This window comes from Prionailurus viverrinus, chromosome C1, assembly GCF_022837055.1.
Source record: "Prionailurus viverrinus isolate Anna chromosome C1, UM_Priviv_1.0, whole genome shotgun sequence".
NCBI classification, from domain to species: domain Eukaryota; kingdom Metazoa; phylum Chordata; class Mammalia; order Carnivora; family Felidae; genus Prionailurus; species Prionailurus viverrinus.
Window position 1 is genome coordinate 113108263 of NC_062568.1, and position 24324 is coordinate 113132586.

Consider the following 24324-nt stretch of genomic DNA (forward strand, 5'->3'; position numbering starts at 1 on the left):
CCCTGTACCATGTGGTAATAAAAGCATTCCTAGCAGCATATAGTTCTTGCTTTCTTACAGAAGTCTTGAGCTGGAATGAAGTAGAACGAGCCTTCAAAGTGTTTACTTTTGAGAGCCTGAAACTCTCTGAGGTTAATGAAGAAGGCATACTAATGCCTTCTGAGATGATGTATGGAACAGATTCTGAGATGTCCAACATACCGTGGGACAACCCTGCCAGATTTGCTAAGCAGATAAGGCAGAAATACATCATGAAAATGAATACCCAAGAGGCCAAACACCAAACAGGTACAGTGCGTGGAGGGAACCAAAAGCATTCTTCCGTTTTATGATTGTTGATTTTTCTAGCATTGTGTCTAATGGAGTCTCTTTAAACTGACTAGATACTGAAGCCAAAGACAGAATTTTATTTGTGGATCAGAATTGGTCAGTGTTGGTGCAAGAGGATGAGGTCAGTAAAGAACCTTCAGACCCTAGTCGGTCTGGTTCTAACAAAATGAAGCAGTCTGACCCAAACAGCAAGGAACCCTTAGACTATGAAAATATAGAGCTGTCAGAGCAGGAGACCAGCTTGAGGACTCAGTGCCAGTCTGCGCCGTCAGGTGAGTAATTGTGTGTGTGTGTGTGTGTGTGTGTGTGTGTGTGTGTAGACACTGTTATAGAATGTATTAATCCAAAAAATGATTCAAGAAACATTATCACTCATATGTGGAATTTAAGAAACACAACAGATGAATGTAGGCGAAGGGAAGGAAAAATAAGATTAAAACAAAGAGGCAGGCAAACCGTAAGAGACGCTTAAATACAGAGAACAAACTGGCGGTTGCTGGAGGGGTATTGGGTGGGGGGATGGGCTAAATGGGTGATGGGCACTAAGGAGGGCATATGTTGGGATGAGCCTTGGGTGTTACCTATAAGTGATGAATCACTGGATTCTACTTCTGAAAACCAATACTACACTGTAAGTTAATGAACTTGAATTCAAGTAAATACATTTAAAATTTTAAAAAGAAACATTATCTAAATTTAAATGCCCCCCTGTTTCAGTTGAAAAACTATTTAACATCTAAGGTATTTGGTTAATTAAACTTTGCTACTGAGTGAGTCCTTGTTATTTCAACCCTTGTTTTTAAAATAGTGCACTCTTACCTGAGTAAATATAGTGAGTGAACGTAATTAAACTTTCCTCATTAGTATTTCATAGGGTTATTGTGATTATATGAAAAATTATTTTAAAACTACCTGCAATAAGATAGTGAACTGCCTACTACAGAGCTTGGTACAAAATCAATGCTCAGTGAAGAACACTGATTCCCTTTCTCTCCTCCTTATAGCTCAGCTAATGACTCTTATTCTAAAATATAGCATCATAGGGGCACCTGGGTGGCTCAGTCAGTTAGCATCCGACTTTGGCTCAGGTCATGGGTTCAGGTCATGATCTCACAGTTCATGAGTTCGAGCCCCGCATCAGGCTCTGTGCTGACAGGTCAGAGCCTGGAGCCTGCTTTAGATTCTGTGTCTCCCTCGGTCTCTGCTTCTCCCCTGCTCATGCTCTGTCTTTCTCTCTCTCAAAACAAAACAAAACACACAAAAAAACACATTAAAAAATTAGAATATAGCATCATAAATGTTATATTAGGAAGTATAGAAGCATAGGAGACTATTATGCTAAATTTACTGAGCTATCTTATACATAGCTGTCAGATTAATCACTTAAAATACAGCTCTTAGTTTCCTGCTTACAAACTTCAATGGCTCCCTACTAATAGAACCCAATTCTTTGGCCTGCTGTACCATGTGTCTCCAGTCGTACCAAATTACTTTTCCAAAATCTTTTCCACTTTTTCCCTTTTGCTTACTTATCCCATGCTCCGGCCAAACAGAATTAGGCTCTATTTCCTCTACACAGCCTGCTGTTTTCAATCTGTGTCTTTCCTCCACAATACCCTTCGCCTAGAGCTTTCTTTTTTATTACAATTAGGTTTCAGTGGCACCTCCACGAAGCCTTGTTAGATGTGTCCAGCTAGAAATGGCTCCCTTAGCATTCCTGTGGTCACAGTTAATCTGTGCTCCCTTTATAGCATTAATGATCATTTCCTACTACTTATTACAATTATTCATACGTCTGTATTAAGTTTCCATAATACTATAGCTTCTTAAAGGTCACAGGTATGCTTATCTTAAAAATATTAAATGTATGCTGGGCCATAGAACAGGTATCAGCAAATTTTCACAGGATCAAAACTACAGAGTATATTCTCATACCACAGTGAAATTATGGTGGACATTAGTTACAAAAAAAATAACGGGAAAATACCTAAAATTTCCAAATTAAGAAATATACTTCTGCAAAACACCTCACTCAGTGAAAAAGTCACAATAGAAATTAAGAAATATTTCAAGTTGAATAGTAATGGAAATACTGAATATTAAGATTTCTATAATGCAGCTAAAGCAAGGGATACTCAGAGAGAAGTTCACGGCTTTAAATGAATACGTTTTTGGGGCGCCTGGGTGGCTCGGTCGGTTGAGCGTCCGACTTCAGCCCAGGTCATGATCTCGCAGTCCGTGAGTTTGAGCCCTGCATCGGGCTCTGTGCTGACAGCTCAGAGCCTGGTGCCCATTTCGGATTCTGTGTCTCCCTCTCTCTCTGACCCTCCCCTGTTCATGCTCTGTCTCTCTCTGTCTCAAAAATAAATAAACATAAAAAGAAATTAAAAAAAAATGAATACATTTTTAAAAAGAAAGCTAAAAATTAATTAGCCAAACATCAGCCTCAAGTTGTTAGATAAAGATGAACAAAATAAATCCAAATAAAGTAAAAGGAAGAAAATAAAATAAGAGTAAATTATTAAGATATAAAATATAGATGTAACAAGGAAGAACAAATAATATAACCGTGTGGTTCTTTGAAAAGACTTTTAAAATTGATAAATTATTTTTTTTGAAAAGGCTGATCACATAAAAAGTAAGCATAAATAATAATAACAGGAATAAAAATCAACAGGAATAAAGAAACAGACTTTGTTCTGATCCTACAGAAATGTAAAAGATAATAAGAGAATATGAGCAACTTTATTCCACTAAACATAAGAATGAAATGAGCAAATGACTAGAAAAGTATATCTTACCAATAGTGACTCAAGAAGAAATAGTGTTGTAATTGTTTAAATAAATTACATCAATAATTAAAAATCCTCCAGGGTGCCTGGGTGGCTTAGTCAGTTGAGTGTCCAACTCTTGATTTTAGCTCAGGTCATTATCCCAGGGTCATGGGATTGGATCCCACATTGGGCTTCATGCTGAGCATGGAACCTACTTAAGATTTTCTCTCTCTCTCTCTCTCTCTCTGCCCCTCCCCCCAGTTTGTGCTCTCTTTATCTCTCTCAAATAAAATAGATAGATAGATAGATAAAATAAATAAGTAAAAATATAAAAATCCTCCCCAAAAGGACACACCCAACGCAAATATTCTTATTTACTAGTGATACCACTCAAAAAAGAAATAATTTTGACCTTAAAAATTATTCCCGGAAATAAAAAAAGTGTATCCTTCCCTACTCATTTTAGGAAGCTAGCATAAGCCTTAAAATCAAACTGTCAACAATAGTACTACAAAAGAAAATTATACATCAAACAGATTCATGAACGCAGATGCAAAAATCCTGAATAAAACATACGTAAGCTGATCTAGCAATATACAAAATGATACTAATACATCACAAGCAAGTTGTTTTTATAACAGGAATAGAGAAAAAACATACATTGTAAAAATCAATATAATTTATCAATTAACACACTGAGAAAAATTATATAATCATTCTCAATCGATGCAGAAAAGGCACTTAAAACTCTAGAAATTCATGGAAAAAAACTTAGCAAACTAGCAATAGAAGGAAAAATTTCCTACCTTGTAAAGTTTATTCTTAAATTGCTACAACAAACATTATATATCAAGATAAAATGTTGAAAGATTTCCCTTGACACCAGGAAGGTATATACTATAAACACTTGTATTCAGTATTACATTGGAGATGCTAGCCAACTCAGTAAGGTAAGAAAAAGAGATGAAAATGTAAGATTTGAAAAGGAAGAAACAAAACTATTACTATTTGTAAATATTGTGTATGTAGAAAACCCAAAATGATCCACACAAAAAAATTCAGGATTAATATGATAGTTTAACAAGGAGGTCATGGTTATAAAAGGACACACATAAAATGTCTGCAGTGCTGGAACTTCATCATGATTCACGATACTAAGCATTTCTGTTCTATGTACTTCTCTGTATGTGTTATAACTCATAATTTTAAAAAGCATTAAACAAAAGTAAGTCATCAGTGCCATAAGAGAACAGATGTGAAGTCAGTATTTTTTTAAACATTTATTTATTTTGTGAGAAAGAGAGAGAGATTGCAAGCAGGAAAGAGGCAAAGAGGGAGGGAGAGAGAGAGAATCCCAAGCAGGCTCTATGCCGTCAGCACAGAGCCCAACATGGGGCTCAATCTCAAAAACCATGAAATCATGACCTGAGCAGAAATCAAGAGCTGGACAATTAACTGACTGAGCCCGCCAGGAGCCCCAAGTCAGTATTGACCAAATAGTCATCTTGCCATTTTCATTTACTTAGATGAGGGTAAAAGAGGAAATCATTGATAGAGTAGAATTAGGGAAAATCTGATTGCTGATTAGTAGAGCAGATAAGTGAGGGTGAGGGGAACAGAGGAGAGAAGGATATAACATTTATTTAGTAATGCCCTGCTATATTCCAAGCACTATGCTAAGACATTTTACATATATTAACTAGTATTCAATATAAACTTCAAGTCTATGAGTAAGATACTATTATCCCAATTCTAAAGACAAGGAGTTGAGGACCAGAGGGGTTAAGTAACTTGTTCAACTACATACAAGTAGGAGGAAGTCAGGATTCCAACAGAGAGCTAACTCCAAACCAGTGCTGTGTCTTGTGGCTTCCTCAGTTCCAGAAATTTCTTGTCTATGGGCTTAGCCACACTCATGGTCTCTTCTTTATGCTGATACTTAACTCGATTTTATTACCGTTGGGTCTTACTTCCCAAAAGGGTTGATTTCCTATTTCTCTGTTCTAAGTGCCCTTACGTATTAGCCTAGCTCACAAAAATAATTAAGCCAAATAAGTTAATCTGGGATTTTATGGCATTAGTGCATCCTGTGGGAATGTAAATGTATGACAAAGAAGTCACTTTGTGTTAATATGGATCCAGAATAAGCCAGGAGAGATATAAGGCCTGAGGTTTTTTCCTTTGTGTTTTGTTCTTTTCTTTAGAAGAGCAACTGGTGTATAGTTTTCTTCAGGCAACTTTTGCCACCTGGTGGTCAGACCATGTAAATTAGCGTTCCAAATCCTGGTGGAAAGTAGATGATTTGAGCAACTCTAAATCTTCGGGGCTAAAAATGCTATAATGGATAGTGTGTCCTAGAGACGGAGCAATCCTTGAGAGCTGAACCCCCACAACCTGTAAAGGATCCTATAGGGTGTGTATTGACCCCCATCAAGGAACTGTTACAGTTAGACAGGGGAGGGTGGCTGAGCTTTAGTGCCCCATGATGGCTGCTGTGTCTAAGGGAACTTGTTGTTGGTCTTGCGTGCCCCCCCGACTCTGAATCGTACTTCTAAAGCAGCCACTTGAAATCGTTTGAAACAAAGCAGAAATTGTTCACGTATTTCCTGCAAAACCATCTTAGCATCAAATACATATAAAAACCTGTTGCTGGATGTGAAGGACTGAATATTTGTGCTTTTCTTAACCAAACACTGGATTTCCATCTGATACTGTTTTTGAACTTGACAGGGCCTATTGGATATTTATGAAAAACCTGAGAGTTGATAACCGTGAGGCTATGGGTTTAGATGTGCCCTCTATGCTTGTTGGGTGTTTTTTTAATAAAGTAACTGCTTTGCAGAGGGATCTTGTTATCTCTAAAGTAAAACAGATTAGGAAAGCTGTTTTTCAAAGGGATGAGAAAGCATCCATTTCCAGATGTGTCAAAAACTACTGAATCACACTGTCAAAGGATTATGGGGTTGAAGGCAGAATCAGAAAGAAAGGAAAAAATGATTTTTACTCTACTATTAAATAAAGAGTTCAGATTGGTTTTAGAATGTTCTTTCCTTTGACAAAATAACTGATGCACAATTTTTTAAAACATATTTTCTAAACTGGAGACTTTTTCTGCTAGATCCTTAGACACAGGAGGGAATATCAAATCTCCCGGAAATCTGGCAGACCACAGAATAGAATAATTTTTATTCCACAGATTTCATATCAATTGCTTTAGGGACACAAGGGACATCATGGTCTATTTAGAGTTATAGTTGGCCCGAGTTTTCTCTTGAGTAGATGTATTTATATAAATACTGAACTGAATTGACTTTATAGTTTTCCCCTAAATCAAAATGGAACATTCATGCCATCACCTTCACCAGCCCAAGGCAAGATGAAACTAGTAGCAAAAATGTAAGTAGCTATGCTCCTAAAAGAAAGAAAAACATTGGTCTATCCTTGGTAGACATGATTAACTACTCCCACTAGAGGTGTAGATACAGTTCTCTTTGCCACAGAATGAAGCTGAATCTTATGCTTACCCTAAAATAAGCTTTTGTTTTGGGTTTCTTCCACAGTTCTTCTCTCTCTGTATGGCTTTAGATACATTTCCAGTTTTATTATATGATATAGATTTCCCTCATTCAATCAGAACGACTGTACTGAAGTCCCACCATGTGCTGGGCACTCGGGGTACAGTTACAGAAAATAAGAGCAGGTTCTTATTCTCCAGGAATTCACATCCAAGATGGAGAGATAGACACAAGTAAATATTATCAGATGCTAGTAAATGCCATGATTAAAAATACAACAGGGTGAAAGGCAGAAAAGCCCTGGAAGAGATGACATTGGAGTAACAATATGAATGAAATAAGGGTTTGAACCAAGTGATTATCTAAAAGCAAAGCAAGACAGAATGAAAGGCAAGTGTAAAAACTTTAAGACACAGCAAGCAAGCTGGAGAGCCTGGAGAGGAAGGAGCAAAACGCGAGTGGAAGGGATGTGTTTGGAGAGTGAAGGTGGGACCATTTTATATATGACTATGCAGCGATTAATTTGCTGTTGTTCTAAGGTTGGTAAAAAGCCATGTTGGCTCAGTTATTCAGCGGCATCACAAATACATTACCCCAAGATTCATCACCCACTCCATTTCTTTGGTCAAACTGGGAATGTGCTATATAGTTTATCCATTTATATATGAGAGATTCAGAATCACAAGAGCTGTAGTTTAATCAGCGAATATTTGCAACTCATAAAGGTACAGGTACATTTTTAGAAGTGACGGAGATAGCCTGAAAGCATAATTATCTGATATGATTTAGGAATGTATCATAGAGGAAGCTGGGTTCTTTTCCAAGGGTTTAGTATAACTTTTCTAGGTAGACACTGATTTAGAATTATTGACACAAACACCTTTTTGGAGGCATGAAACATGCCTTTCAGGAATTACCTTTTCAGCACAGAAACATAGATCATATGGGCAACAAAAAGGCACAGCACTGACAAAGGCAAGAACAAAGCCCAAACACAACTGGATGTTGGTGTCTTTGATTTACAGAACAGACCACGAACAATGAGATCAAAGATGAAGCAGTCACAAAGGCTGATCCTCTTGAAAAGGTAAGGAATTGTTTTCCTATAAGTGTAGATACAAGTAAGATGATCTGAGAAAACTGTGACCCAGAGTGAGAAACACACACACACACACACACACATACACACACACACACACAAAGGAGATGGTTAGCAGGATAAGAAAGGGGATTACTCGGACATCCTCAGACCAGCTCCAACTGGAGAGAAAGGAGTTAATTTCACTAGCGGCTTAAGCAAAACTTCCAAGCTCCATGCTCCTCTCTAGACAGTGTGGCTTGGCAACCTCACAAACACCTGCTGACCATACAGCCATGTAGAACTAATGCTGTCTTGAAGTGAGTTCAGAAAACCTGCCTATAATTGCTAACAGGACTCAGAAGAGTATAACCTAACAATAAAAATATTTAGATTATGTTGCCCATAAAAAAAAAAAACTCAAAGGCATACTCTTTCTGGCAGCAGCTCTCCTAAAATGTTGCCATATGGATTTATACATATGCAGATTTCCCCAATTAAAATGGAGTGCATGCTGGTTAGTCGATGGAGTCCAAGAGGGCTCTATTTGGACTTGAACAAATTAAAGCTGAAATTGTACTCCTATGGTTTTTTTAGAAACCCAAGAAGATGACTGTGGAAGCAGACCTGGAGGACATAAAGAAAACGCAACAACGCAGTTTAATGGACTGGAGTTACACTGAACATTTTAAACCGAAAGTTCTGCTTCAGGTATTAATGGACCGTGAGTCTCCAGGAGACGGTTGGACAGGTCTGGGGAGTCATGGTATGATTTAGAACAGTTCGCTTCTAGGTCACTCTCTCAGATCTACTTCTGATCAATATTCCCATTTACTTCAGCTTTAAAATGAATGTATTCCCAGATCGAGCTATGCACGCCCAGGGAATCTCCACCCAAAGGGATGTTTTTATAAAATCTTGAAGAAGAAAGGAAATAGACATGACTGCTGCACATATTTTCCAAGAACAAAAGTAAGGCATTATGGGAAAGCAATCTTATTTTTCCCATATTGCCTATCAGTTCTACGGAGTTTTCACTACATTTCAAAGTATTTTCTGATGCAGTTTACAGGTCAATGGAACCTGTGATAGCTAGTGTTTATTGAGCACTTACCATTTTTCTAGCAATGATTAGTAAGTATTATTTGTTCATTTAATCCTTGCAACAGTCCTTTGAAGTAGAAACCTATGTAAATAATAGAAAATTGAGACATCTTGACCAAGAGTAACTTTTGCCCAAGGTCACATGGCTGGCAAGTGAGAGAAGCAAGATATGAACCCAAGAAATCTGGCCACAGAACTTGTGCTCATGCAAAATAACAAGTAACCCTACATTTTCTGTGTATACATCTTATGCAAAAACCTGTACTTGCTTTTTTCTTTTTAACTACTGACATCAAAGTTTTAGATCCACACATTTTTTTAAATGTTTATTTATTTGAGAGAGAGCTCATGCGTGCAAGGGTGGGAAGGGGCAGAGAGAGAGAGAGAATCCCAAGCAGGCTCTGCGCTGTCAGCAAAGAGCCTGCCGCAGGGCTCGATCTCATGAACCGGAGATCATGACCCGAGCCGAGATCAAGAGTCAGGCATTTATGGCACAAAAACAGACACATAGACCAATGGAATAGAATAGAAACCCCAGAACTAGACCCACAAACGTATGGCCAACTCATCTTTGACAAAGCAGGAAAGAACATCCAATGGAATAAAGACAGCCTCTTTAACAAATGGTGCTGGGAGAACTGGACAGCAACATGCAGAAGGTTGAAACTAGACCACTTTCTCACACCATTCACAAAAATAAACTCAAAATGGATAAAGGGCCTGAATGTGAGACAGGAAACCATCAAAACCTTAGAGGAGAAAGCAGGAAAAGACCTCTCTGACCTCAGCCGTAGCAATCTCTTACTCGACACATCCCCAAAGGCAAGGGAGTTAAAAGCAAAAGTGAATTACTGGGACCTTATGAAGATAAAAAGCTTCTGCACAGCAAAGGAAACAACCAACAAAACTAAAAGGCAACCAACGGAATGGGAAAAGATATTCGCAAATGACATATCGGACAAAGGGCTAGTATCCAAAATCTATAAAGAGCTCACCAAACTCCACACCCGAAAAACAAATAACCCAGTGAAGAAATGGGCAGAAAACATGAATAGACACTTCTCTAAAGAAGACATCCGGATGGCCAACAGGCACATGAAAAGATGTTCAGCGTCGCTCCTTATCAGGGAAATACAAATCAAAACCACACTCAGGTATCACCTCACGCCAGTCAGAGTGGCCAAAATGAACAAATCAGGAGACTATAGATGCTGGAGAGGATGTGGAGAAACGGGAACCCTCTTGCACTGTTGGTGGGAATGCAAATTGGTGCAGCCGCTCTGGAAAGCAGTGTGGAGGTTCCTCAGAAAATTAAAAATAGACCTACCCTATGACCCAGCAATAGCACTGCTAGGAATTTATCCAAGGGATACAGGAGCACTGATGCATAGGGCCACTTGTACCCCAATGTTCATAGCAGCACTCTCAACAATAGCCAAATTATGGAAAGAGCCTAAATGTCCATCAACTGATGAATGGATAAAGAAATTGTGGTTTATATACACAATGGAATATTACGTGGCAATGAGAAAAAATGAAATATGGCCTTTTGTAGCAACGTGGATGGAACTGGAGAGTGTGATGCTAAGTGAAATAAGCCATACAGAGAAAGACAGATACCATATGGTTTCACTCTTATGTGGATCCTGAGAAACTTAACAGGAACCCATGGGGGAGGGGAAGGAAAAAAAAAAAAAAGAGGTTAGAATGGGAGAGAGCCAAAGCATAAGAGACTTAAAAACTGAGAACAAACTGAGGGTTGATGGGGGGTGGGAGGGAGGAGAGGGTGGGTGATGGGTATTGAGGAGGGCACCTTTTGGGATGAGCACTGGGTGTTGTATGGAAACCAATTTGTCAATAAATTTCATTAAAAAAAAAAAAAAAGAGTCAGGCATTTAACCAACTGAGCCACCCAGGAGCCCCTACTTCTACACAGTTTTAAACCCAGAAAGTTCTATAAAGAGTCTTATGAAAAATAGCAACTCCCTCCTACCCCCATGCCCAAATTCTCAGAGGTAAAAATCTTCAAGGCATTTACAGGTTTCTTGTGTTACTTAACTCAGTTACCTCTAATAATGAGTATATTTTGTTTAGTTTTACTTTTGGTTGGGCATCACCATCAACTGATTCTCTCTTGAGGAAATGCTTCCAACCCCCATCTAGCATATGCATGTGCATGTGAACACACACACACACACACACACACACACGTACACACTCACTCATATACTCCCTTCTTCCCATTCTCTAACACTGTTAACTATATCATCATTTTTGTGTAGCTCAATATTGAATATTTAGTTTATTTCATTTTTATAAATTTTATTCATAGCTGAACTATTACATTTTCTTTCTTGATACTATTTTTGTTTTCCTTGGTGTTTGTTTTCCCATTTTTTTTCCTTTGTGTAGTTTACTATGCATTTATATTACTCATCCCCAAACTCTCCACCAAAGAGTGAAATCTCCTCTCAATACATTAAACCACACAGGCACTCGATCAATTTTATCATCTAAGCCGCCTCTCTCCCATATGCTCTGAACTCCTGCTTGCCCTCCAGGCCTACTTCACAGCTGTGGCCCTGGGAGCTTCCTTTCTTATCATCTGGGTCACATCCTTGGCCTCTCTTTCCAACCAGACACTGGGTTCCTGAATCACGTGTCATCTTCTTTCCTGAGTTACTCCCTTTTTGTAGGGGGCTATCACTTCTAATTGCTTTCTGAATTAAAATTCATGGCAGGTAAATTGGCGGGGGGGGGGGGCATTGGATGTGTGAAACCCTCTTAATTCTACCCTTACGTTTGAGTGACACTTTGGCTTTACATAAAATGCTCAGTCAGAAAGCATTTTCCCTCAACATTTTGAAGGCATTCCTCAATTGTCTTCTAGCTTCTTGGGTTGTCCTTGAGGAAAAGCAACAATGAAATTCTGATTCCTGATTAGTTGTTTGAGCCTGTTTTTTTCCTTCTGTCTGGGAGGTTTTAAGATCTTCTGTTTGCTCCAGTGTTGTTGGTTTCCTGTTGATGTGCCTTGGTGTGGTTCTATTTCCAAGTATCGTAGTGGTAAGCCCAGAACAATCCAGAGACTCCTGTCTTTATATTCTAGGAAACAAATGTTCTGTAATCATTTCTTTGATAACCTTCTCCCTACTGTTTTTTCTGTTTCTTCTTTCTGTTATTCTGGTGCTGAACTTTCTGGACTGAACTTCCAATTTCCTTACCTTTTCTCTCCTAATTTCCAATACTTGTCTTTTTTTTTTTTTTTTTTCCTGGAGATATGGCTCAGCTTTCATTTGGTTTTTCTATTGAGGCTTCTATTTCTGTTATCATCATTTTTAATTTCCTAAAGTTCTATTTATAATTGCAAATTACTTTTTTATAGCATCTTATTTATCTTACTTGATACCATATCATCTCTTATCTCTATGAGGATATTAAAGTCCTTTGAGGTCTTAGTGTTTTATCCCTAGATTGTGTCTTTTTCCTCAAATTTTTTTCTTTTTCTCTCAAGTTTATTTTTACTTTTTTTTTTTTGGTCTTTATTTTTCATTTCAGAGAATAATACCTCATGATATTTGCCTTTTTCTTCATGTTAATAATGAGACACTAAAAATATCATAGGAAGTACTACTGTATGAGGTCAGGGAAGGAGGGAGTTGTCAATAAATGGACTTCATTTTGGGTGACTTGGCTGGGTAGTTTCCTTGGGATACCCATCAGTGTTGGTATATTAGTCTGTACCCTTAAGCCATTTAAATTCTCCAGGAGAGAAACCCCTAATCTCCTAACTGAAAGACATAACTTACCTGTCAGGGTTTTGGAAGCTGAGTGGTGGGGGGAAGGCAGTTACACTTCTTACCATCCAGTCTCTAGATCTGCATTGTTCAATATGGTAACCACTACTCACAGGTAGCTTCTGACTACCTGAAATGTACTTTGTCCAAATTGAGACGTTCTGTATGTTTGCTATAGTATATACTATAGTATATAAATAATACTTATATACTTATGTATAGTATATACATTACTTCTAATATATATGTATATAGTATTATAATACTATATAAGTAATATATATATTATACTATTATACTATTATGTATTATATATGTAGTATATAGTATATATATATATTACTTATATACTATAGTATATATTACTTATATACTTATATACTATAGTATATATTACTTATATACTATAGTATATATTACTTAAATAATATGGTATATATTACTTATATAATATAGTATATATTACTTATTATTATATATGTTACTACATGTATACTATATATTTGGTTTAAGTATATATACCAAATTTCAAAAACTTAATATGAAAAAGGTGATATATCCCATTAACAATTTTTATATTCATTACAGATTGAAATGATAATTTTTTGACATATTGAGTTAAATAAAATATATATTTGTTTAGGTTTTTATTTATTTATTTTGAGAGAAAGAGACGGACAGAGAGCGAGTGGGGGAGGGGCAGAGAGAGGAAGAGACAGAACCCTAAGCAGGCTCCCCCCTGTCGGCGCAGAACCTGACACAGGGCTCATGACCTGAGCCAAGACCAAGAGTTGGATGCTTAACTGACTGAGCCATCCAGACGCCCCAAATAAAATATCTTTTAAAAAGTAATCTTATCTGTTGCTTTTTACTTGTAAAGTATGGCTACTATAAAATGTAGAATTATACATGTGGGTCACCTTATATTTCTTGGACATCAATTTATGCTTTTAAACAATTCTCATTTTTTCTGTAGCACATCTTCCCTTTAGCAGTGCCTGGGATCCCTCTTCTTAGAATCCACGGGGTCATTTCTATAGGTCATAATCCTCCCTTTGTCCGCTGAGGTGGGAGATGGGCAGATGCCTAGTTGCTCAGAATCATCGAGGGCTTCCGGAGGCCCTAACGGCTTCTTAAAAATACTCTAATCTTCCTATTTTCAGTGTCTCCTTGACCCCACTCTCAGAGTGGGGCAGTGCTCTGGTACTTTCTGGAGCCTTTCTGCACTTCTGCACAAGGTTACTTGTGGCCTCTCGTAAAATTAATCTTAGAATTTGATTTTCTTTCTACCGGCAGTTACCCCTTTCCTTCTGCTTTCCAGCTTCTCAACTGTTGTTGCCTTTGTCTCCTCTCCTGTGACCTTCAGCTTTGTGGTACTAAAACCCAGTAATTTTGCTGTTCTTTTAATGAGGTGTCAAGAAGTACATGGGTTTCATCTCTCATCTTTAAAATGGAAGTTCATTTCAGGCTTTGGCTTTTTTTCGATTTGGCTCTGTCCTCACCCCTTTATGAATCACTGTCCTGCCACATCTAATGGACAATTATCTTGCTTCATCTTCCTTGGTCTTTTCACAGCATCGCAGAGCTGATCACTTCACTGTGAAACACTGCCCACTCTCGGTTTCCAAGGTGCCAAACTGTACTTCTCCTCAGTGCTCTGTTTGGACTTTTGTTGACCTAATGTCTACATATCGAAATGGCTTGAGTCTGAGCCCTGAACCTTCTTCTCTCCTCTGCAAACATCCTTGTGACGATTTCATCTATTATCTATGACCTAATGCTAATGACTGCTATGATTTTATCTTCCAAATGATTTCTTAGTTCCATACTAGGATACCTAACTCCAAATTCCACTTGAATTTATGACAGGCGTCTCAACTTCAGGGTCCCACACAAAGCTCATAATTTCCCCACGTGAGCATGTTTCTCTCCTCATCCATCTCAGAAAATGTCACCTTCAAGCCAGAAGGCTAAGAGTTCTCACTTATCTCAGCTTGACTGCATCCCTCATGTCTGATCCATCGTCAGATTTTGAAGGGTGTACCTCAAAATGTATCTTCAAGCTCCTCACCACCTCCACTGTTGCTACAGCCACCCTCCTCTTCTCCTGCAACATCCTCCTAATCATTAACCTGCTTCTGCTCTCGTCCAGTCCATTCTATGAATCAGATACTCCCATCAATTTCATCTGCTTAGGACACCTCCCTGAATCCAGGATGATCTGTAAAAATCTTTATTAAATTTTAAAGGAAAATCTCATCTATCTTGTTCATTTTTTCCCTCAAGAACCTACACAGTACCTGGCACATAGTAGGTGTTTATTTTTTAACTGAACTATAAATAACACGGTGTTATATTAGTTTCAGGTGTAAAATATAATGATTCAACTAGTCTATACATTTCTCAATGCTCATCCCACTAAGTGTACTTTTAATCCCCTTTCTCTAGTTCACCCATGCCCTACCCACCTCCCCTCTGGGCAGTCACCAGTTTGTTCTCTGTATTTAGGAGTCTGGTTTTTTGTTTGTCTCCTTTTCCTTTGTTTTGTGTCTTGAATTCCACATATGAGTGAAATAATATAGTGTTTTTCTTTCTCTGACGGACTTATTTCACTTAACATTGCACCCTCCAGATCCATCCATGTTGTTGCAAATGGCAAGGTTTCATTATCTATCTATCTAGCTATCTATCTATTTTACATCTTCTTTATCCATCTTCTGTGGTTGGACAGTTGGGCTGCCTCCATATCTTGGCTACTGTGAATAATGCTTCAATAAATATGTGTTTATTTTTAATAAAAAAATTTTAACTAAAGCTCATGGCATCACAATATTAATATAGGATAATAGGGAAAAGCCAAATAGTAAAAAAAAAAATGGAGAGGAAAGATACTATTTGAAAACTTATCAAACATTGATTGAGAGCAGCCATAGCTCTGAGAAACTTAGTGCTATAAATTCTAGCAGCCAAAGTAAACATGAAAACAAATTTTACAGAGCTCTCTAATGGAAAGAAGGATTCATGTTCATCAGAAATGAACAAGTTTTGTTTGGGGGTTTAAAGTCTAAAAGGAATTTGCATCTCCAAAAAGTAAAGTAATGAATAGTACCCTATGTAACAACGACAACAAAATTAATGCAAAGATATTCACCACATGTGTGTCTCTGGTATTGCCTCTCGGGGAACAGATGTAATAGTTTCAATACCACTCCATAAAGACACTCATACAGGGGACTAGATTCGGGAAGTAAATGTATTATTTTGGTAATGCTACCAGTGTAAAATTGAAAGCAAAAGTAAAACAGTCCTTTCCTAACATAACATGCAATTCCATGCCTTCAGATCACCCACCAGCAGAGAACTGAAAGTTCATGAGATTGATGTTGAAAACGAAAACAAAAACAACAATCCACAGCTGTGTAATTTATTTCCCTGTGGACATGTTTCCTTATATTGATTGGCAGTGAAATAGAAGCAGGACAAAGTGTGCCCTGCCCTCTGTGCCCCTCTGTCAGTAGCTGAGATCGCAGTGCATGCTGAGGGTGGAATGTTTTGGAAAAGGCCAAGGTTAGAAGTCATGTGCAAACAGTATGTATGAGAAAGACCATGCACCTTGTTCCTCTGTACTACAGCATGGTGTGGTGGAGAGCACTCTTTGGAGTGCAAAAATGATGACACAGAGACTGGTGTCCTGGCACCAGGACTTACGAACTCTATCTTCTTAGACAAACCTCTCATCCTTTCTCAGCTCCAGTTTACACTGAAAAAATGAGGATTTTAATATTTCAAAATAGGAAAAATAATTGTTCCTATTTATCCGGGGTTTTTTTTTTTAATTTTTTTTTTCAACGTTTATTTATTTTTGGGACAGAGAGAGACAGAGCATGAACGGGGGAGGGGCAGAGAGAGAGGGAGACACAGAATCGGAAACAGGCTCCAGGCTCTGAGCCATCAGCCCAAAGCCTGACGCGGGGCTCGAACTCACGGACTGCGAGATCGTGACCTGGCTGAAGTCGGACGCTTAACCGACTGCGCCACCCAGGCGCCCCTATCCGGGGTTTTTAATGATGAGAAAATGAGATGATCTATATGAAGGCATGGAAAACGTTAAATAACTGCTTGACTTAATTATTATCTCCAAGCCTGAATAAAAAACACTTGAGCAAATGCCTCTATGCCTGGAGGCTAGTATTTTATTTTCTGTAAGAGTTGCTGAAATGTTCCCCCCAAATTCTACCACTGATGTTCTCAGTGTGGAAATAAAGGGATGAGGGTAAGGGGGCAGAGACATACCTTAGCAGGAGATGCTTCTCATGGAAAAAAAGACACAACAATGTAATTATTTTGATTTCAGGTTCTTCAAGAAGCCAGGCAGCAATACAGGTGGATTGATTCTTACTACCATACGCAAGACAACTCTCTACTTTTAGTCTTTCATAATCCAATGAATAGTCAACGTCTGCATTGTGAATATTGGAATATTGCTCTTCACTCCAATGTTGGATTCAGGTAACCACCTTGGACAGTTTAGTTAATTATTATCTTATTTTAGTTAGCTTGTTAGTTACTTGGTTAATTAGCTTTCAGTTCCTTAGCCTAAGGTAAGTGCTTCAAGCCAAACACTAAACCTTCAGTTTAGTTTATCAAGTTGCATGTTTGAGGTGTACCAGGCACTGTAATAAGCATTAAAACTATACCAAATAAATAAGACAGACATCATTCCTGGAGCCATTAAGTCTAGTGGGGATTTCATTACCTTACATTTGATTTATTTAGACCCTAATAAAACTGCCTCTGAAAGATTCCAAGTAGAAACTATAACACATGACATTCTTCATGCTGGTTTTGGATAACTCCACTTGATCTGGGGAAGACTCCAAAGTAGGGCAACTGAGTGACATATCAACACAGCGGTCCGGTGCTCAGCAAACTGAGACCTCTAGGAATCAGTGATTTTTTTTTCTGCCAAGCTCCTTAATTATTTCTTGATGATCTTAAAGCTTTGCTCTGTCCTCTCAGTAATTATGAGAACATTTCATTATTTTTTCAATGCCGGTTAATGTATATCCAGTATTTATTTATTTATTTATTTATTTGTACAGCGTTGTTTTAGTTTAAAGGGATACAGAAAGACACAGAGAATGGGCTTACAGAATAACTGGGAAAACAGGTCGTGTGCTAATCCTTTGCTCACATATACAGTAGCTTACATAATATAGCACATTATTTGGGGAAGGGTAGGAATGCTTCACATGGAAAACTATTTAGAGGTAGTGGCTCCCTACGGGCTGGATGGCAGAGCCCAATGGGAGAGACAATATTGGGAAAGGATGAGGAACAGATGATTTACAGGCTTTGCAGTTCTTCTAAAGTTAATCTCTTATCCAGGATTTCTATTTCTTCTTCAGTTACTTTTGGTGATTTTTGTTCTACACATTCATGCATGACATTTGGATTTTGGATGCCTTTCGGAATGAAATTAAACAGTCGTCTCACAATAAATGCCCATTCCTGAGAGAGATGTATTAGCGTCTGTCTTTATGATTATAGTTTTGTCTATTTCTCCTGTTAGTTTTGCATGTATTGTGTGTATATGTGTGTATGTCTAAACTTATTTTTGAATCTGTATTTCAGAAGCATCCTTCTTAATGCATTGTAACTTTTATCAATATGAGCAAATGTCTGTCTGTGTTCCCCTTAATGCTTTTCACCTTGAATTTCACCACGTTTGATATTAATATTGTTGGATAGTCTTCTTATACAGAAATTTACTGATAGGACTTTCTCAATAATTTTACATGTCAACTAGGAATTGTGTCTCACTATGTTAATAGAAAACGGACTACAGTGGCTAACCTAATAAGGGACTTCTTTTTCTTCTGTAGTGACAAATTTAGAATTGGGCAGTATCTCAGGGGTAGTTCAGCTACTCACCTAAGTCATCAAGGAGCTGGACTTTCTCTGGCTTTCTAGCCAGCCATCTGCCACCCTTTTATTTTTCTGCGTCATTTTGATTTGTAGATACATGCCTTTTCAGTGTTACCTTGGATTTTTCCATCTACTCTGAGATCCTCTGTCTTTGAAAGATTTTTATAATTAATTTAATAATTAATAACAATATTTTAAAACTTTATATTTTAAAGAATTAATCTATTCACTTCTATTTTTATAAGGGGTATGTTTGGCCTCATTCTTACCATTTAATTTTACATGCATATTTCTACTTTAGGATTAATCCCTTTTCATCCTTAGATTGAGTTTTTTTAGTTCATTCTTAGTGTGTGATGTTTTTAAAGTTATATATTCTATTAATATCCCTATAGAGGTTATCCTTTTAAATCACATATTTAAATATTTTTATATCATAATTGGAGCTAATGAGTATGAATATCATTCCACAGATGTTAAAATTTTTAACATATTTTTACTTACTCCCAAGAAATCGCCATTTTGAAATTGTCTAGAAATTTTATTTCCAACTGTTAAGTAGTATTTTTAATCACAGACAAGTAGCACAAATAATTATTTACATTTAATTACAAATTGTACTGTTTTCTTTCTCAGCCCTTTTATTTATATACCATATTGTCTTCTTTCTTGGATTTACTTTTTCAATGCAGCTGGAGTACATTTGTGACTAATTCTTTCAGAAAGTATCAGGCTGGGGAATTCCCGAGTCATTGCATGCTGAAATATTCTTTATTTTGTCATCTCATTTGAATACTGATTGGGTTGTGTACGAGTCTGTGTTCCCTCATCATGAATAAATAGCAAGAACTCTAGGTTTTGTTTGAAAGGCAGACACATCGAAAGGTTCTGAACCTGGGAGAGACATGATCTGCCTTTAGAGTGAAAAACATCTCTCTCTTCTGTGTTGAGAATAGACTACAGGGGGTTAAGGGTAGGTACAGGGAGACCAGTTGGGGGGCTACTGTAGTCATCCCAGCAAGGGGCGATGGTGGCTTAGACCAGGAAGAGAACAGTGAAGCAAATGAGAAATGATTAGATTTTGAATATGTTTTAAATATGTGCTTTAAAAAATCATTTGGATTTCCCAACAGATGCGAAGTGGAGTGTGAGAAAATCAGAGTGGTCAAGGATAACTTCAGGGCATTTGGGCTGATCAACTGAAGTATAGACTTGCCATCAGCTAAGAGAGGAAGATTGGTTCATTTGGGGAAAGGATGAGTTTGAGATGTCTTTTCCCTTCCCAATGAAGATATTGAGTACCTCAAATTCACAGTCTATGGTTTTCAGTTCATTTCTTTAAAAGGGAATCAAAAATGAGAGAAAATTGTGAAACAGCCTGACTATAGAAACCCTGTAGCTTTATTTTTCAAGCCTTAGGCCTCACTTCCACACATTCTGACAATAACTAATCTTGATTATCCAACCTAAATATTTCAACTTACCTCCTCAGAAACAACTCTCTAAGGACACTCAAATGTTGTAAGTATATACAACATTTAATTAAAAATAATTACAGTCATCCACATAAATAGAATGAATGGATTTGGGAACAACTATGACTGACCCCTGGTGAGCAACAACTCACAGATGTGAGCCTAAGTGCACATGCAGCGTAGGGCACAGTATTTACAGCGTGGATATTCCCAGGCCAGTAAGTTTACAGCAAGACTGGAGCATTTCAATTAATCCAGTCAGTCAATTAGCTATCGTCACTTGAAAGAGTTTCTATTATGCTATAAAATTGCTCTAAAAAGAGATTGTACCATATTACTCTCCAGCTAACAGTGCTGAGAGTGACTGTTCCTCTAAACTGTCATCAACTCTTGGTGTTATTAAACTTTTGAATCCTTGACTGGGTTAGAAACATCTCATTTTTAAATGTGCATGTCTTTAATTGTGGATGAAGTTGGGCATTGTTCATATGCTCACTGGATATTTATATTTGATGACTTTGTACGAATTACATCTAGGATGTATAATTGAGTCTATTGCATTTGGTATATGGGCAATTTAGGATCAGTTCATTTTTGCAAAGTTTTTTGCATGGTTGGTGTCTTAAGTATTACTGACTTTAACAGTAACTCGATTGTCATTTTCTCTTATTTGCTTTTTTTTTTAATTTTAGGAATTATTTGGAACTTGTTGCAAACTCCATTCAAGATTGGATCATAAAAGAAGAAGCCATATATCAGGAATCTAAAATGGCTGAGGAAATCACTAGGACAAAGGCCGAGCTGGAATTGAAATATTCTGCAACTACCAAAATCACTTCTAACAAAATGTATTCTGTTAAAAAACCTAAAAGTAAGTCACTGGTTGAACTTACACGTAAAGTCCCAAGACATTCTTCCATTTGATAATTTAATCAAGACTGAATATTTTCAGTATTAAAATGAATTGCCTACAAATTTCTGTGACTCTTTGCTTTCTCTAAAAAATAGAATAGCTGAGTTCTAAATATGATCAATTTGGTGATGGGATAATGGGATATTTGTCTTATATTGATGCCACCTCCTGCCAGATCTGGAAGATTCGATCTGTCCTGCAGATTAAATGTGATGTTAGGGAAATGCCAGATGTCTTCATTTTGGTAGGGTTGATAGTTTCAGCTATCTAAGATTTGTTGACAATATATGACGCAAATTCAGAGTCAGTATGTTTCCATTAGAATACTTATAGATTCCAAAAGTGAGATTAAAACAAGACATTTCTTGGAAGAGCAATCAGAAGAATCCCAAGACTAATTGGGAGTAGGAATCTAGAAATAAAGGGAAAATGCATTCTTGAGGATTTGTGACAGGCACTTAACAAGGGGTGGGGTCAATACATATATTTATTTTTGTTGTTAATTTCCATGGCTTTGATGCTGTTGGGGAATGGAGAAGAGAGTGAAAAAAAGAGGAAGGATACTTGATAAAGGAGTAAAACAATGAGGTAACCTGTGTGGTAAATAAGGATATCTCACTAGGGAATGGTTTCCATGTTAATAATATTCATTATTTCTGATAGCATAAGTTGAGAATGGTTTCTCATAAAGAAGCAAAGCTATATATTTCCCAAAGATTTTGCAACTTCTGTCAATTACCAAAAGAATTTGTGTTTGACTTAATTCTAATGAATCAGTCACCATCCACTCAAATGGTTATATAATCCATCCATCAGTTTGGCCTTTCTCCTGACAGGGGCACAGAAGGACAGCACTAAGTATCTGGGATGATGGATGGGACTATATAAAGAGAGGTAGGGCTACCCTCTCACAATAGTGTCTAGGGCCACACTTGCCTATGAGCAGGAAAAATTGCCTTTTCTTTATTCTGCTTCTGAACAGAACCAAAAGTTTAATCACTATCTAGATGCTGTTAAATCCAGAATACGGTTAGTTGGAGATTGAAATACACTTGGTAGGTATTGCATTCAGTTTGAGACCTCTTAAGTGAGGAAAGTTGTAAATATTCCAAACAGAAGGACTATTATAGCAAGAGGAGGGCTTCAATGTGGAAGAAAAAGTTAGATTTGTTCTGTGTGGTCTTAAGCTAGGATTAATTAGGTTAAAGCTCTATGGATAGAGAGTCTACTTCAGTAAAAGCTTCAAGGTCTCAACACAGAATGGAATGCATTCTCCACGGTCGTTGAGTTCCTCATCCTTGGAGGAGCTCAGTCCCACTTCAGACACCCACTCTGGAGACAGCGAGAAGGAGTCAGGAATGAATAAATGGAGAGTTGAACTTGATAGCCTTTGAGATCCCCTACAGTTCAGACATTTGGTCCTTCAATGAACCTTTGTCGTAGAGAGTCACTAAGAAGTTTAATTTTCTCTGGCTTTAGGTAACAAAGGAATGAGCAAAGGAGAGATAGCGGATCAAGAAAAAGAAAAAGAAAAAGAGAAGGAAAAGATTCCTTTTATTTTAGAAGGCTCTCTCAAGGTAATTCAAGGAAAGACAGATGACACTGAATATTTACAAATTCAAATTTATTGTGTGATAGAGAGTTTGTGTGGTGGAACAAAAGCGATCTTTTTTGCTAACCTCTCAGAAATAATTGAATCTGCAATGAAAGAGCAGTCTCCCCACCAAGCTCTCTCCTCCTCCAGATGATAAACTTTGAAGGAATTCTGTATCATTCATTTTTATAAAACCCAAATCCAATGTGGTGCCTTGTTCATATCGTCTCTGTTTCTGCTGCAGGTGTTTGTTTCTTGTTTCCAATGTTTAATTACAAAATTAATGTATGCTTTTATAAGAAGTCAAAATTACTCTGGGTCTCCAAATCCCTGAAAATAAGAAATATTAACAATTTGGTATGCTCTATACTTATACATTCATGCATACACAAATATAAAGAGGGTTTTCATTTGTTTGGTTTTGATTTAGATTTGGTTTTGGTTTTTTTTTTTTTTACTCTTTCACATACTATTTTTTTTATAGCAAAGTATCATGAATATCACTTCCAGATAATATCTACAGATCTAACTTATTTTCAAAGAAATGTTGTTAGTTTAAATTTGGATATATGTGAAGTATTAATTTCCTTATTAATAAGCACCACTTATTTTTCTATTTATACAGAAATATTTTACTTTTATGTAGTCAGATCAACCATTTTTGGCTAAAATTTAAGACACAATACCACATTTTGGCAAAGGTGTGAAGCACAGTGAATTCTCATACACTGGTGGTTGGCATGTAAGTGGGCACTTCCGCTTTGGAAAACTGGGCATAGCTACTAACGTCAAGCAAACGATTTTCTTTTCACCTAACAGCTCCACTCCTAAGGATATGCCTAACAGAAATGCATGGATGTGCGCACCCAGACACATGGACAGAGTTGTTCTTGCAGCATTATTTTTAATTCTCCCAAACTAGAAACCATTCAAATATTCATCAGTGGAATGCCTAGCGTTGTTTAGTCCTATGATGAAATGTTATACAGCTCTGGGAATGCATGACCTATAGCTACACACAGAAATACGGATGAATCTTGGGGCACCTGGGTGGCTCAGTCAGTTAAGCGTTCAGCTTAGGTCGTGATCTCACGTTTGTAGGTTCGAGCCCCACGTCGGGCTCTGTGGTGACCGCTCAGAGCCTGGAGCCTGCTTTGGATTCCGTGTCTCCCTCTCTCTCTGTCCTTCCTCTGCTCATACTGTCTCTGTCTCTCAAAAAATGAATAAATGTTTTTAAAATTTTTAAATAATAATAATTACAGTAGCTTTTTTGTAAGCTCACATACTGGGTAGGCAAGAGCTGACTTCCACACCCCCATTAGTATCCAATAAACGACAAAACAATGTAGGTTAATATTGGTGAGCCTCCCTAGCTTCGTGGTCTTAATGGTAAACATCATTACATGGCAAATCTTTGAGTTTATTATTAGTTGCTGCTTTACTTTATTAAAATTTAAAAATGTATGTTGGTTTTTCTTCTTTATTGATATATTGAAGTATGGAGACTTATTTAACAACAGGAATAATCTTTGCATTTTTAAAGCAAACTCCTCTTCAGCATTTCCTAAAGTTTAGTCCTCATCCCACAAAGACATGTATTATGAATGCCTAGGGGTCTCCGGGGAGAAGAGACTTAAAAATACAGATGCCTTCATTCCATCTTAATTACATCTTTGTGAGTCGAATCTAGGAATTTTAATTTTGAATAATCTCCTAGAACCATCTTTATGCACATTATAGATTAAGAATGATAGCACCATTTTTTCATGGCGTGTTATTATTTTAATAAATAACTGGGTTTGATCTGATGGTATTTTAT

General features: G+C 37.3%; 1 protein-coding gene across 2 annotated transcripts in view; it reads left to right on the top strand.

Annotated features, from left to right (window-relative positions):
- The window catches only part of SPAG17 (sperm associated antigen 17), a 235344-nt gene that overhangs the window by 102404 nt on the left and 108616 nt on the right, over positions 1-24324 (top strand). For both annotated transcript variants that reach the window (XM_047871565.1, XM_047871566.1), the window contains exons 14-20: positions 61-288; positions 384-602; positions 7645-7706; positions 8295-8408; positions 16950-17104; positions 20691-20869; positions 22391-22488. In XM_047871565.1, the coding sequence (XP_047727521.1) occupies positions 61-288; positions 384-602; positions 7645-7706; positions 8295-8408; positions 16950-17104; positions 20691-20869; positions 22391-22488 (1055 nt within the window). The remainder of the gene's footprint in view (positions 1-60; positions 289-383; positions 603-7644; positions 7707-8294; positions 8409-16949; positions 17105-20690; positions 20870-22390; positions 22489-24324) is intronic.